This window comes from Vespa velutina, chromosome 6 (genome assembly GCF_912470025.1).
Source record: "Vespa velutina chromosome 6, iVesVel2.1, whole genome shotgun sequence".
Lineage (NCBI taxonomy): Eukaryota > Metazoa > Arthropoda > Insecta > Hymenoptera > Vespidae > Vespa > Vespa velutina.
In genome coordinates this window covers 5714184-5729612 of record NC_062193.1, presented here as the reverse complement: position 1 = coordinate 5729612, position 15429 = coordinate 5714184, and the positions used below count along the sequence as shown (strand labels likewise).

Here is a 15429-nt window from a genome sequence, read left to right as displayed (position 1 = left end):
TCTCTCTGTCTATCTATCATTATAAACGACAGCTCTAAAGAGAACATTGTCTATAATATATTACAATAGGAAAGAGAAACGTATGCTAAACTCTTTTAAAGGAACGTAAATGAGACCAAAAATGCGTTTATCTTGCATCTTCGCAAAAAAAAAAAAAAAAAAAAAAAACAAGAAAAGAAAGAAAAAAGATTCATACGACGAGCGTCAATGGGAAGAATAAAAAAAAAAAAAGATAGAGATGGAAGAAAAGCGGACATACGCATTGGTGTACAATACATATGTATATATACATATATACATACATATATATATATATATATATATATATATATATATATATATATATATATATACTTGTATGTATATCCTTGGTACTCAGCTGTTCTCTCGGCAAGTTGTTTGGTCCAAGAGCTATATGTTCAGCCAACTAGTTAATATTTATTAGCTACGGACAGAGATATATGCTCAACAAAGTACACCTGCTTCAAGCTTAGGTATGAGTATAGAGAAGGTGCTAGCCTCTTCGTCCCTCTTAGGAGGAACTATATAAGTACATTTGTGGCATCTTTCTATGGAAGTTTCCTACTGGTTCCTACTTATTCAAGAAATACGAGAGTTCTTGTGAAAGATAGAAAATTTTCGTGTGTGCGAGGAACATTTATACAAAAAAAAAAAAAAAAAAAAAAAAAGAAGAAAAAAAAAGAAAAAGAAAAGGAAAGAAACCCTCAAAAAAGAAGAAGAAGAGAAAAAAAGACCTTTCGTTATATTATCTCACTCGTTTTTATTTTTTTTATTCTTTTTCTTCTCTCTCCCTCTCTCTCTCTCTCTCTCTCGATGTTTTCTTTTTTCCCCTTCTTCTTCTTTCTTTTTTCCTATTTTTTTTTCTTCTCTTTTTTTATTGATTTATTTTATTCGTTTTTATTTTTGAAAGATATTAAAAACGATCGTTCTGGTTTTAAACATAGTACGAGAGCGACGGGTGACAGGAAATTTATAGAGGAAGCTGGAACGTGTACCGGGTACCCAACGGAGAACAGTACTATTCCTAAAGGGGTCGTAAGAGGATGATGGCATTCGCCACGGACTATTGTTCGTGGGTGGACGAGAGGAACTATTAGACGCCTAGTTTAATGGTTACTACACCCTGGTTGCTAGCAGTATCTCGCGCAAGAGTCGACCTCTTCATTTACCTCTCTCGTTCTCTTCATGTTCAACCCGTCGTCCTACTCTGGGGAGAGAATGGCACGAGTTGGCTTAGGGAATTGGAAGAGTCGAGACTGGGTAGTTTGTGGTTAGTGGTCGCTCATGGTCACATCCTAACCCAAAAGACAACATGGACCAAGAAAATCGTGAATAAAATCTCTTGTCTTATAGATCTTTACTCTTCCCTAGAGGTGCATTCGTATTTAACGTTGAACGCAAAACCGCACTCATCTCAATCTCTCTCTCTCTCTCTCTCTCTCTCAGTCTTTCTTTCTCTCTTTCTCTGTCCGTTATCCATCGGATATTATCTCTCTTAAAGATTATAAAAAGAATGGGAAAGGAAGAGACGCGAACTACCGTTCACTGCAATTTCACCCTACTCTCTTTATGAATAATGCGAGAAAAGAATAGCAGCTTGATGAATGTACTTTTTTATCGCGAAAGAAGAGAGACGAGATGGTATCGTTTCCATCCACGAGGGTCCAGAACGAGTTAGAACAATTGAGAATGAACGAACGAATGAACGAACGAAAGCTGAGTGAACCAGTTGGGCTCGTGGGTCGTTAGCCGCGTAATTAATTCTAAGAGCGAGTATTAGCAGAAGCTCACAGACTTTATGGCCTCCCATTGAAATACGAAGAAGATGAAAAAAAAAAAAACAATAGAAAGGGAAGAAGAAAAAGAAAAGAGAAACAAGCAGAAGGAAACGAAACGAAGAAGGAGAAGATGAGGTATTACGTTCATCTTTTTTTTTTTTTCTTCTTTATTTCTACTTTTCCTTTTCTTTTTTTCCTTTTCTTTTTTTCCTTTTCTTTTTCCTACCGTCTCGACTTTTACTACCGACTTTTACCGATCGTTGTCTCTTTTATCCGTGGAAGAGGATTTTCGTCATCGCACGAGTTGTTCCGTCGTGCCGTCGTGCTAGATTTTTATCCTTCGTCATTTTCTCACTTTAAAACTGTTCTCAAACGAGCCAGACGAGGTTAAGAGAAGAAGCAAGAATGAAAAAGGGAGAAAAGAAGATAGACGAGAAAAATCGAAGACAGGCACATTGGTGTTAAGTATATCACTATGTCGGTCTTTTATACTGGTGTGTACAACGTAAAAGAAGAATGAAGAAAGAAAGAAAGAACGAAAGAACGAAAGAAAGAAAGAAAGAAAGAAAGAAAGGAAGGAAGGACGGAAGGAAGGAAGGAAGGAAGGAAGGAAGGAAGGAAGGAAGGAAAGAAGGAAGGAAAAAAGAATAAAAGGAAGAAAGAAAGAATGAATGAAAAAGAAAGAAAAGAATAGTGATGGTAGGGACGGGGTTGGTAAAGGTAGTAGCCTCCGGGAGAGCAAATGGTAGAAAGTGGGAAAGAGTTAAGCCGGGAGTACGAAGACAGAGAAGCATAGAACGTTGTTAGGCGATCGATGAAGGGGTTTTGGTACTCCACTGGCACACTGCCCGTTCTATATCCTCCATTCGTGCTAACTCTTCTCGGTTCGCGCTTTCCTTTCTTACTTTCTTACTCCTACCCTTAGGTACATTTGAATTCCTCTTATACGCCTAGAAATAATTCATATGCTCTCGGCATCGTTCGCGAGATAAGGTAAACGGTAGAAATTGAAATCGTTTCTAACAGATTCGCGTTCGCCTTTCCATTTTCAGTTCAGTGTTACAGAGAAAGAAAGAGAAGCAAAGAGAAAGGGAGAGAGAGAGAGAGAGAGAGAGAGAGAGAGAGAGAGAGAGAGAGAGAGAGAGAGAGAGAAAGAGAAAGAGAGAGATAGAAGGAAGGATGGAAGAAGAGGGTGAGAGAAAGAGAGAGAGAGAGAGAGAGAGAGAAAGGAGGAGGAGTCGACGACCATTGAAAACGTCATCGAGCACGTACATCCGTCGTTCCCTTTTATTCCTCTTTCGTCGTCTCTCAGGTAAACATGGAAATGAAAATTGCCAAAGGCGCGTAGCAAATAGAGTCCCTTTCTCATGATCTCCAGTGCATTTCCGTTCGCTTTCATTCGGACGATGTCTTTCGTTGATGTCCTTTCTTGCTATCCCCCTCTCTCTCTCTTTCTCTTTCTCTTTCTCTCTCTCTCTCTCTCTCGTACCGCGTGATCTCGGAAAATTCAAAGGAAAAGCCAGGGAGGAAATCGTGCAACGTTCGTAAGCCTTAGCGGAGTCGATTATTATGATGATGATGATGATGATGATGATGTGATCATAAATCATAATAAGAGGAAATTCAGATACGTATAAATCGTATTAAAGTTAAGCTGTTTCTTTGTCATTAAGAAAATTATGTAAGGAAGAAAAGTAATAGTGATTATTGATTTAATATATATATATATATATATATATATATATCGATTAATTGATAAAATCCTTTTCAAACGATACGTTTAATAATTATCATTTATGAATGATTTTCATCTGTCTTTCGTTTATTCATTACGAATAAATATATTCTTTATGTATATCTCGAAGTAGATTGAAATCAAACTTCGAAATAAAGATGATTCCAATCGATCGAATGCGGTTTTACCACTTTACGTCATCGTGATTTAAATTTTACGCGTAAAGTAAAAGATATGTATGTATGTATATATGTATATATGTAGTAGATGGGTATCACTGGAATCGCAATCTCTCTCTCTCTCTCTCTCTCTCTCTCTCTCTCTCTCTCTCTCTCTCTCTCTCTCTCTCTCTCTTTCTTTCTCTCTCTCTCTTACTCGTTGGACTACTTTCGGATACGTTAAGAGTTACGAACTCTCAGACTTGGACGAATTTGTATCTAGCACCGTGAAGAGGAGGAACAACGAGGAATAAGAGATTGCTGCGGAAGAATGAAATTCTCGAGTATGCCGAGGAAACGACTTGGAAGCCTACACGAAGCGAAACGGATCCCATTTTCGAGAAACATAAAAGCGGATCCTTCCGATTCGTTTACATTATAAGGGCGGATCTTGGGTTTCCTCGACGGCGTCACGATGATGGGAGGAAATAGTCCGTTGGAAGAAAAGATCTTTCGAGTATTAGGGAGACAGAATGAAGAAAGACGTGAGAGAAGACCGAAATGATATGGCTGATTCGAGAGACCCGTCCGAACCGAATGATAAGAATAATTTACTGCTTCCTGATTCAAAATGATTTATCTCGAAGGAAAAGAGAAGGAGAGAGAGAGAGAGAAAAAAAAGAAACCGATTATTAATAATCCATATAGTAGTTTCTAAAAAGAATAGTCTAAAATCAATCCTAATAGAATTTTCATCGAAATTCTATTGAAGAAGTAATAATGAACTATATCAAGTCAGACATATCGATGATTTATTTACTTCAAAATATATAAATTATACACGTTTAATATCGTGCATTTCGGTGATGTTTATATTATTCGACGTATGTATGTAGGTATATTCTGGGGTGTAATATATGCTAGGTTCACGTGCAATAGGGTTTGCAAAAACAAATGTCTATCCACCGAGGAAACTGTTCTGTTTACTTTCACGATCATGTATTAAATAAATATCGTATTTTGTATAAAATTTCGTTTCGTAAAATATTCCTCGTAATATAAATTATTAACATTCTTCTTTCGTAATTTTTCTCTCTCTCTCTCTCTCTCTCTCTCTCTCTCTCTCTCTCTCTCTTTCTATACATAGTTTACTTAAACAACTTAAGTACATACATACATACATACATAGATACACCTCCTACATAACGTCGTCTAGACGCAATGTAATCAAAGAAAGTAGTACTACTGGCCGCATAACACACAAACTCTTAATCGATACGTCGTCGTCCAAGATCTACCCGAAGTTCCGTTTAATTTCAAATTCCCCGTTTGTGTATCAACCTTAACTTGTCGATTAATGACAACTTCCCTTTACGTTCTCATTCGCTCTCGATCGTGTTTAATCCGCTTAGCTAGAATTATTACCATTAACAAATTGCATGGACTAAGTTGTAGCCGATGTTGCGGCTCCTACCTCCCTTTATTCCCTTCCTTCCTTACTTCCTTCCTTCCTTCCTTCCTTCCTTACGAAGTAGAGGCTTGTTTTACGAAGAAGTTTCTCTGTCCACAACAACGCTATCTGTGGAAAGTGCAAACCTGTATACCCGACGAAAGGACCGGCTTTACCGTCGACTTGGCAAAATCCGAGACAAGATCAAACAGACGATGCCCGTACGGGGATTATGCGAGCTTCTGTCGAGCATTACCCTGCTGCTTCCTAGACATCGTTACCTCTCTTTCTCTTTCTCTCTCTCTCTCTCTCTATACTTTGTTCCGTTCTACTTAACGTAACTTAACTTAAATACTAAGCGATAACTAACGTTCAACAAATAATAGATAGATATTCCTTAAGCTCTCGTTTATTCCAACATAACAATATTCATTCTAAAGGATATATTTCATCGTTTAATAATGTTCACTTTTTCAAACTAACCATTTATATATCTTTATCTACTTGATTTTAAGGTTTATGATAGGTTTATCATTCGATATCATAAAATCCTACGAACAAAATCTTTTTTTTTTTTTTTTTTTTTTTTTCTCTTACTATAATACTTTACGCAAGAAGATTCGTCATTTGCGATACGTTACCGCGCATGAAGTTTTCTAATGTAAATTCTTCACGTCAAATTCTTTAAAATGTATTACTTTTGCTAGAGAGTATGCTAGGGAATACGTGTCACTTATCGTACGAACCGAGCGAAAAGTTTTAATGGAATCCGTTACCGCGTTCCTCGGCTGCCTGCCTGTTTAAATTACGCGTTTCAAACCACTCCGAATATTCGGCAATTAACTCGAAAATTCGCTATTATTATCGCATCAAAGGATTTAATTACCATTTTCTATAGATCGAATGTCTCTCTCTCTCTCTCTCTCTCTCTCTCTCTCTCTCTCTCTCTCTCTCTCTCTCTCTCTCTCTTTCCCTCTCTTTTTCTCTAGAATATGGATGAACGCAACGGTGCGCGTCAAATAATGAATCATGTTGATATTAAAAAAGTGGATCATTTAACATCAATCAAAAAATATCTTATTTTTCTATCGTATCTCTACAATTGAATCATTTCAATATATTAATTCAATTTAATAAACACGCTGAACGTTAGCCAAAATATAATAAAAATTCGTCGATCTAATAATATAATTAATGATCGTATTATATTGATAAAAAATCGTTACATAGTTGTATTTCAATTTGAAAATTGTTAGAAAACATTTGAAATATAAACAATTGATTAGATCGAAAAATTGTAGTTTCATCTTCGATAAGAAAAGTTTCGAAAAGAAATCAGAAATAATCGAGAGGTTTATTCGTAAAGAGAGAGAGAGAAAGAGAGAGAGAGGGAGAGAGAGAGCAAGTGAGAGAAAGTTCGAAGAGAAATAAGAAAAGAAAATAAATTAAATAGGATCACAAGGAAGCTAGGTAGATAAAAGAAAGAAACGAAGGACAGAAAAAGGAATAAAATAATAATAATAAGAAGAAGAAGAAGAAGAGATAGAGGAAGAAGAAGAAGAAGAAGAAGAAGAGATAGAGTCAAGAAACATTCGAGAAGAAGTTGAGTGCCGAGTTAGAAGACAAAGAGGCACAAGCGTAGCGGAGTGATTGAGTAAATCAAGGAGGCACTTAGCGTGCCTGAAATTCCGACCTCCGTCCACTCGGTCTGTTCTGGCAGCACTCCAGCATCCGGTAGTCTCGCCATTTCTCCTACATCGCTTGTCGTGTGTGTTGTACGAGATTCGAAAGGAAAGATCGCGAGAGAATCGAAGGATATTGCGAAATAAAACGAAAAGGAAATATAAGTAAAATAAAGAAAAAAAAAAAAAAAAGAAAATCTATAAATCGATAAATGAAGAAAAAGAAAGAAGAAAAAAAAAACGAAAAAAGAAAAATAGAAAGGAGAAAAGAGAGTCCGATATCGTTTCGTAAAGAAAACTTTTTTTAAATACTTACCAAGGATCTGTGTCCTTCTATTTATTTCAATATACACGCATTTATTTCAAATCGAATTTTAAATATAATACCAGAGAGAAAAATATATCGTGTAATTTATAAAAGACGTTTAATACTTTACAATGGCCGTTTTAACGTCGAACCATCGTCGATACTATTTTCCACTTTTAAAATAATGACACGATTTCAATGAGAAAAATAGTATTAGAAAGTCGTTTAAATCTTTTTCGAATTCTAAACGCGTATGTATCAGCACTGGACTGGACCAGCGTACTGATGTCCATTGTTTTACCACATTCTACTCTCATTTATTGTTCTTCTGGAAACCGATCGAATGTTCCTCAAGTGGAAGAGAAACGATTCCGATGTGTGGCAATTCCGCGAAAGTTTCTACGAAGAGACGTCAACCTATTGAAAATGTTACAAAGCCTTTTCACGTTTCCCATGGATATAAATGAAATAAAATTTTTCTTTTTTCTTCTTTTTGTTTGTTTTTTTTTTCCCCTTTTTTTTTCTTTCTTTCTCTTTTCTAAATCCTCCTACTTGCTAATAAATCATTTTTATATGATCGATCGATATTTTAAAAAAGATAATTAATCGAAGATTGGATCTAACTTTCTTGTATTCTTCTGTATATGTAAATACATTCATACATAAGAAAGTATAAAGCAATAAGGAAGAGTATAACGTCGAAATTAAAGTATCTAAGTACGTTGAAAGGATCTCAAAGGTAATCGAAAGGTTTTCTCTACGGTAGAAAAAGCGGAGAAACAATCACCGAGCTTTTACGCACGAACGATCAAGAGCTCTTACCGACAGTCACGCTCGAACGTCCCTTCTTCCGGTTCACTCACAAACTGTTAGAAAGCTCTGCAACTTACTAGTTCATCCTTCCTAGTCGAGGAGTAAACTCACTTGAAAAGCTAAATTTCGCTTCGACGTTTCGACGTTTCTCTCTGTCTCTCTTTCTCTCTTTCTCTTCGCTATGTAATTGCGATCTCGATAGATAAAACTTCGTCATCGCGAACTCAAAAGTTAACCAAGAATCAAATCCCATGAGAATCTTTTTTAAAATATATTTTTAGCCCTATCATTTGAAATATTTCTCTTTTACCGCATGATATTGTCATCGAAATATTCGAATGCGTTTTCTCTAAAAAAAAAAAAAAAAAAAAAAAAAAAAAAAAAAAAAAAAAAAAAAAAAAACCAAAATCATTCAATAAAATAATGTCAATTAATTGTCAATCCAGAAAAGTTAATAAGATTAGACTTTATCATTGTTCAGTTTTCATCAGAAGCTTAAAATATCTATATATTCCCCGGTGTGATTACACGCCCATCAATATTGTCATATTATACTATCGAAATAATCGATCCAACCGCAACTTCCCATGCTCTGTAATTATAGTAGATACACTTTGTAGAGATCGTGTGTTATATACGCTTTGCGATCGTAAAATTAGTTATACATTCCCTCTCTCTCTCTCTCTCTCTTCTCCTTCTCCTCCCATCCCCATGTCCACCCACCCCCGCACCCTTACTCTCGTCATCACTCTTCCCTATCCTCCCTTTCTCTTTCCGTAACATACAATAAGGATTTATCGTTAAATAATAATAAGTTAAACCGTCGCTGTCAATGAATTTCGGTAATATAATGTTTTTATTCCTTTTCGATAGAATTTAATAAAATAAACTTTTTCAATGCTATTGAATTCTATATACCTGCTGTATATTATCGATAGTTAACAACAAGAATTAAAATATGTCGGTACGTATAAAGGAATAATAATTACGAAAGAAAGTTAAATTAATTTTCAAAATTGTGTTTTATATATTTGCCTTTATTAAAATTTTTTTTGGGATGAATTATTGATCTTTACATGTAATCAAGCAGAAAAGGAAATATTGTAATACGTGATCGAATCTAACTCTTGCATTTTAAAGATTCAATGGGATAAAAAAAAAAAAAGAAGAAAAAAAGAAAAGAAGAAAACAGTATTAAAGTGAGTATAATCCATCAAAGTATATGAAACTGGTATTTTCTTTTTTTTCTTTTTTTTTTTCTTTTGTTATTGTTATTGTACTCTACTTTTCTTCTTTTTTCTTCTCGACTATGTTGTTTTTTGTATGTTAGTAGCAACAGCAACAATAAGAAGTGTTCTTTATGTCGACACTCAAGTTTTTCAGATCCGCATCTTCCGAGATGAAATCTTGTCGAGCTTCTTTCTAAAAATAAAAAGAGTCAAGGAGAAGTTACTTTTTTATTTTACATCATCTTCTTCCTCTTCCTCTTCTTGTTTTTTCTTTCTATTTTCTCCTCTCTCGTTTCCTTTTTTTTTCTTTTCTTCGCCTAAGGACGAGATAGAAACTGTTATATTATCGTATATCTCATTTATACACGATCACAATGTGTTTTTTTAATACAATGCATATCGAAAAACTTTTTTGTCGAAAAAGATCGCAAAAAATCTGTTATATCTTTTAACGTTGCCAAATCGTAAATGTTCCTAATATAAATAATGTGAGAATTAATAAAATTCGAGATCCCTCGTGATACACTTTGAAAATTGCCGTACTAAAGAAAAAAAAAAAAAAAAAAAAATAAAAAGGAAAATAAAAAATAAAACGATATATTTCCTATATAGGATTATCAATCAAATACCTATTTTCTACTATCAATGGGGACATAAACGACCTGTTGTCTGTTACAGGTATTCCGTCATAGTGTCTTTCGAATTCTCTAGCCGTTACGGATGCTTGGCACGTTGTGTTGCGCCTCATGGGCAATAAATAATGGTCATGATGTCAATGTCCGAACGTTGGATATCTATCTCCTTCTATGCGTACACTCAGGAATACAGTCGCAAACAGAAACGTTGGTATACCTATATTCATCATTGACAATATAGTATCGCACGCAGGATAATGTCTTGTTTCCACTGTCGCATAATACAAATGTCTAACTGGGAGTATGAATATTATGCTAGCAATAATTTTTAATATTTCTCCTTTTTTTTTTTTTTTTTTTTTTCATTTCTTTGATCAGTCAATAACAACTTTCTAATCCTTAAATTAAATTAAATATATACTTTATGTGAATGAATGAATGTGCTTAATAATTTTTATTTCATAAAAACAAAACAGAACACTGTGAAGAAGATTATCTTAATTCGTATAGATCTTTTTTAAAAATGCGTCTTATCTACAAATAGATAATATATGGAGCTGCTGTAAGATTTAATTATAACGGAATATAAATTGATCTTTTCGAAAAATAAATAACTTTATTAATCAATTTCATTAACATTATTGACAAAATTTCATCATCATAGTTAATAGTTTAAATAAAAAAAAAATCAAAGGTATTCTTGTTTAATGAAAAAAAAAAAAAAATTAAAAGAAAATAAAAATTTAAGATAAATTTTATATATATATATATATATATATATATATATATATATATATATATATATCTAAAAGTAAGAAAGATGCTCATTGTCAGCTTAGAATTCCGTTGATGGATGAAATTCACTATACCCCAACAAGTGAGTACAATAGAGATGAAGGTGGGCTTCGCAGTGCCTACTGTTGCTAAATAGAAGCTTCGTTAGGCTTTGTCTGAAGCGAAGTACTGCAGCTTTCTCCATCCTCTTCGACCCTTACCGCCAACCCCCAATGCATCCTCCTCTTTTCTCACTTTCTACTTGAATTATTCTACGGTACGGTCACGGTTGAATACAGTCTCTTTCTTATTACTTTTATTACATAATGGTAATTATAAAGACACTCGTCCCTTTTCCATTTGCCACATCCAACTGGATTATTTATTTTTATCTATCTGACATTTCTTTCCATTCTTTCTTTTAATAAATGAAATCGTTTTAATAAATGAAAATACCAGTTAATTCATTCCTATTCTCGTAAAAGGACTTCAATATACCATTTTTTCTTTTTTTATCAAGTTTTTATATATATATATATATATATATATATATATATATATATATATGTGTGTGTGTGTGTATGTGTATATATATATATAATAAACCCGAAACCCTGATAATTATATCTCTCTCATGTATAAAATTATATTTAGGAAAAATTAAAAGTCAAGATAAAAATACAATATTGTATCCATTTTAATTTTGTCCCAGTAACGTGACGTAATTTCGTTTACAAGTGAAAGGATAATACTGAACGTTCTCATGAATGTATGACATGAATACGTATTAGGCAATATTAAAGTAGCGTAGAGGGCTTCACATCATATTTTGTAGTAGATGTATATTTCAAATACGACGAATACGATGCAGGTTTAGTGCTGGTACGTACTCTAATGTACATCATTCGAGTTTCATATAATTTGAATAATGAGCATACATCCGATTCACATCTATCTCCTCTTTGCAAATAAATACCAAATAAGAATTAAATATTTTAATAGCCGTACAAAATTAACAAAAACACTGATGAATTTTGTTTCCACGATGTGAACGTTTTATTACATTATATAATTATAGTTTTATTTTTCAAAACTAAAAATAAACTAAAGTATTATATAAAAAAAATTGATTTTTATCTGTTAGAAAACTGCTTTACCATATGAGTATTTATCAGTAAAGTACATTTAACCTACGTATGATAATTACATTAATTACAGTTTATAAAAATAGAGTACTACTTTATCGGCAATAATACTATACCTTGAGTACATTAGTAGCAATGTTATTAATGTTAATATTTTATTAAAAATATAATATGCAATACTTTCAGATCATCCAAATAATGATTTAATTTTGTTAATTATAGTGCGTTTAGGGCACGGCTCTATATCATTAACAGAGTCACGATAATTCTTCCAAAGATAAAACAAATTCAAACAAACCGTCCCACCGCCACGATTGTACTGAGTATTCTACAAAAATGATAAAATTTTTAAGAATGTAAATAACTTATTATCCTATAAATATATAATATTATGGTTGATATATTTACAGCCCTATTGATGTCTCCAATGCAAACCCAAGATTTATTCTTTTTATTATTCATTGTTACAACCCACTTAGAATGATCCTGTGTACTTTCAAATTGAATATTTGCTGCTTGCAGTTTCACTGATTTAACATTATGCACCCTAAAATTGTATATATTTCAATATATATTAATCTGACGTTATTGTATCATTAGATTTTAATAAAAAAACATAAATATTTACTCTAAACCATGGCAGTTGGAGTTTAATTTACCTGGTCCATTTAAATACGATTCTACAAATAAGTTGCTTTTCAATTGCGGAGCCACAAAATCGCTGTAAAGATCTAAAAATTGATAGAAATAATATTATTAATTAAAAATCTATATATATATATATATTAAAAAATATATATTATACATACGAACGCACACACATATACATTTATATACCTTGTTGCCATTTACTGGATTTAGCAAAAGAGACAAATTCCAATGAAGCCGATGACTTTATTATCTCTTTGTTCTTGTACGGTGGATTTTTAATGCGAATCTGATTAGCAGCATCCGTAAGAGTAGGATATTGATTGCTTAATACATTTGGAAGATTCTTTCCATAAACTATAATTTGATTGTAAATTAATTGACGACCAACTATATCCAATTGATCAGCTTTCAAAGAAATACATAAAAAACTTTGTCCACGAACATGTCCTGATGTTGGATAACTATACTCAAAATTAGATGGAAGAGCATCTATTGTCAAATTATTATTTTTATTATTATGACGTGAGCTCATGTTTTTGTTAGGTATTGGTGGAAAATTTGGAACACTGTGTATCATCCAGAATCCTTGTTCATGATCAGCTGCTACTATACCTTTTGCATGACCATATTTTCCAATTACCTTACCATCCGGTGGATCGTCATTATATAAAATCGATAATATATTTTCTGCTATACCCTACAAATAATATGTAGTATTAAATTAAATTAAATTAAATATATTTGTCTGTTTATATATAAAAAAAAAAAAAGAGAGAAAAAAAGAAAAAAAATATAAAAGATTAAAATTAAAATATTTACATTATTGTACAATGAAGCTAATGTATTTCCTGGTATAGAAGTTTTATTTTCTATACCTTTAACAGACAAATTCCAATCGCTATGTAGTACAGTATCACTTGTTATATACATGTAGGCAGATCCAGTTCTTATTAAAGGATTACTGCTGTGTGATAACTTTGGAATTTTATATAACACATACCTAAAGTAATTAATAAAAAAAAAAAAAATTATATATCTTACTAGTTCAAAGGAATTTGACAATTCGACAAAAACAATATTAGATACGTACCAATCAACAAACCTATTTTCATTGTCTCTACATCCTAATCCATTTTTTATACTTGCACTATACTTTATACTACTTATGCATAAAAATATTATATACATTAAAAAACTCATTTTATCTTTGAACTTGCAAATAAGCATAATTCAAATACACGTCATAACTTTATGTCACCTGTTAAAGCTGTTCACCATCTTTTAGCTCGATGCATGTATGACTTCAGAGACAGATACGCACAAAATAAGAATTACATGCGTGATAAAGAAAATACTTTATCGACTATTGCATAAGTATTTAAATTTGTGTAGATTATGAAATTTCCACGAATAAACTAACATTTGGAATTAGTATGAGAGAGAAAATTTGTATGTAGTTAAAATAATAATGCATATGACAAAAGTGAAAAAATATAAAAATAGATTAATTGATTTCTTTCATTTCTAATCAAACTTATTTCTAATCAAACTATTTTGAATTCTGAAATATGTGGATTTGAGATATGGATATGAAAATAAGTCAAAAGTATAATATTTAATCAAAAAAATGTAATATCGTGTAATCTTTAAGAATGTACATTGTTTAAACAAAAGAATAGTATGCTTCATATACTTATATATTGTTTCAAAAATTATAAAATTATCAAAAGAATAAATTATTTAACCTTAAAACCTATGTAAAAAGAAAATTTCGATATTTAGTCGTCGGTCTGTAGACGGAAATTAATTGTCAAAGTATTTTTTCCTAGGTCAATAAAACAAGAATTTATTATTACCGACAGTGAGAAAAACAGAAATCTACTATGACCAAACATTTCTCAAATGGAAACATAGAAAACTTATATGCCTACAATACCTATAGCCGATAAACCAGGAAATTAATATTGTCTCACTTCTTTTTCTCAATAAAACAAGAATCTACTTTATCGTCGATCAGTAAACTCTACTCTACACCCCGAAATAGATGCCTGTTTTACCGACAGGTAAAATTTATATAACAGGCAGTAGAAATAGAATTGTAATAACAAAATACAATAAGAATAGAAATATTTGACAAAAAAAAATTCGATATTCAATGTAGAAATAAAAAATTATTTGCGACGATAATAAGCCTTCGAAATCATCGTGGTGTTTTTGACAAGAAGCACACCCCTCGTAGATTAGTTGAAAATATCCGGTACATTTGATCCATCATCTTCTTGTACTTTCGAAACATCATATCAATATTTATCCATTATGATTGTTCACTATCTTTACGTTCAAAACATGTGTGATTTAACAACAGGTATGGATAAAATATGAACTATGAATATAAACGGAAAAAGCTGTCATCACCATACATCTTTCGTATCGTCTATAAGCTCGTTTAATTATTCTCAATTCACATTTTTCAGTCTCTCATATGTACATATATCTTGATTTGATTCTACATGCGTCATGCAGTGATCCGTGCTAGATCCGACGTCGGTACGCATTTGCTTCACGATGCATAAAGAATAATAAATATAATTAATACATATGCTAATTAATATATAAAATTGAGAATATAAAGAAATTATTTTTGAATTTAACTATATCTTATCTATTCGCCTATAGAAATACTATTGGCAATGTTAAGTGTCAATACTCAATTAAAATATGATTTTGAAATTACATTAAAGTATGCAGCCATTTGCTCGATAATACTTACATTATAATATTTACAATTAGACTTTGCAAGTATTACCGACCCAGGTCTCACTACGTGGAAGTTGCTGCATTTGGAGACCCACGAGCTAACGCTGACTCTACTCTAAAATCCGCGTTCCGCGATACCGATCCGCGATACCTTTCCGCTTCAATGCACTGGCTTCTTAACTAACAGGGTATGCGTAGCTTAGCTACAACACACCTCTTACAGATAGCTCCACCGATGTACCGTCTGCTTCAGACATAACGGATTATTAAGCACATCTGAATTCGTGCTTTCCG

The 15429-nt window shown here is 32.5% G+C and overlaps 2 protein-coding genes across 2 annotated transcripts in view; one reads left to right on the top strand and one right to left on the bottom strand.

Annotated features, from left to right (window-relative positions):
• Nucleotides 1-10187, top strand: part of LOC124950245 — a 67338-nt gene extending 57151 nt beyond the window's left edge. The window contains exon 3 of the mRNA XM_047496698.1: nt 9852-10187. Within this exon, the coding sequence (XP_047352654.1) occupies nt 9852-9884 (33 nt within the window). The 3' untranslated portion in view covers nt 9885-10187. The remainder of the gene's footprint in view (nt 1-9851) is intronic.
• Nucleotides 10188-11562: 1375 nt separating this feature from the next.
• Nucleotides 11563-13901, bottom strand: LOC124949871 (plancitoxin-1). The gene is made up of 6 exons (XM_047495639.1): nt 13469-13901; nt 13198-13378; nt 12565-13075; nt 12356-12458; nt 12136-12274; nt 11563-12055 (listed from the first exon to the last, which is right to left on the bottom strand). The coding sequence occupies exons 1-6, from the start codon at nt 13603-13605 to the stop codon at nt 11915-11917; spliced, it is 1212 nt and encodes a 403-aa protein (XP_047351595.1). The 5' UTR covers nt 13606-13901; the 3' UTR covers nt 11563-11914.
• Nucleotides 13902-15429: the final 1528 nt, after the last annotated feature.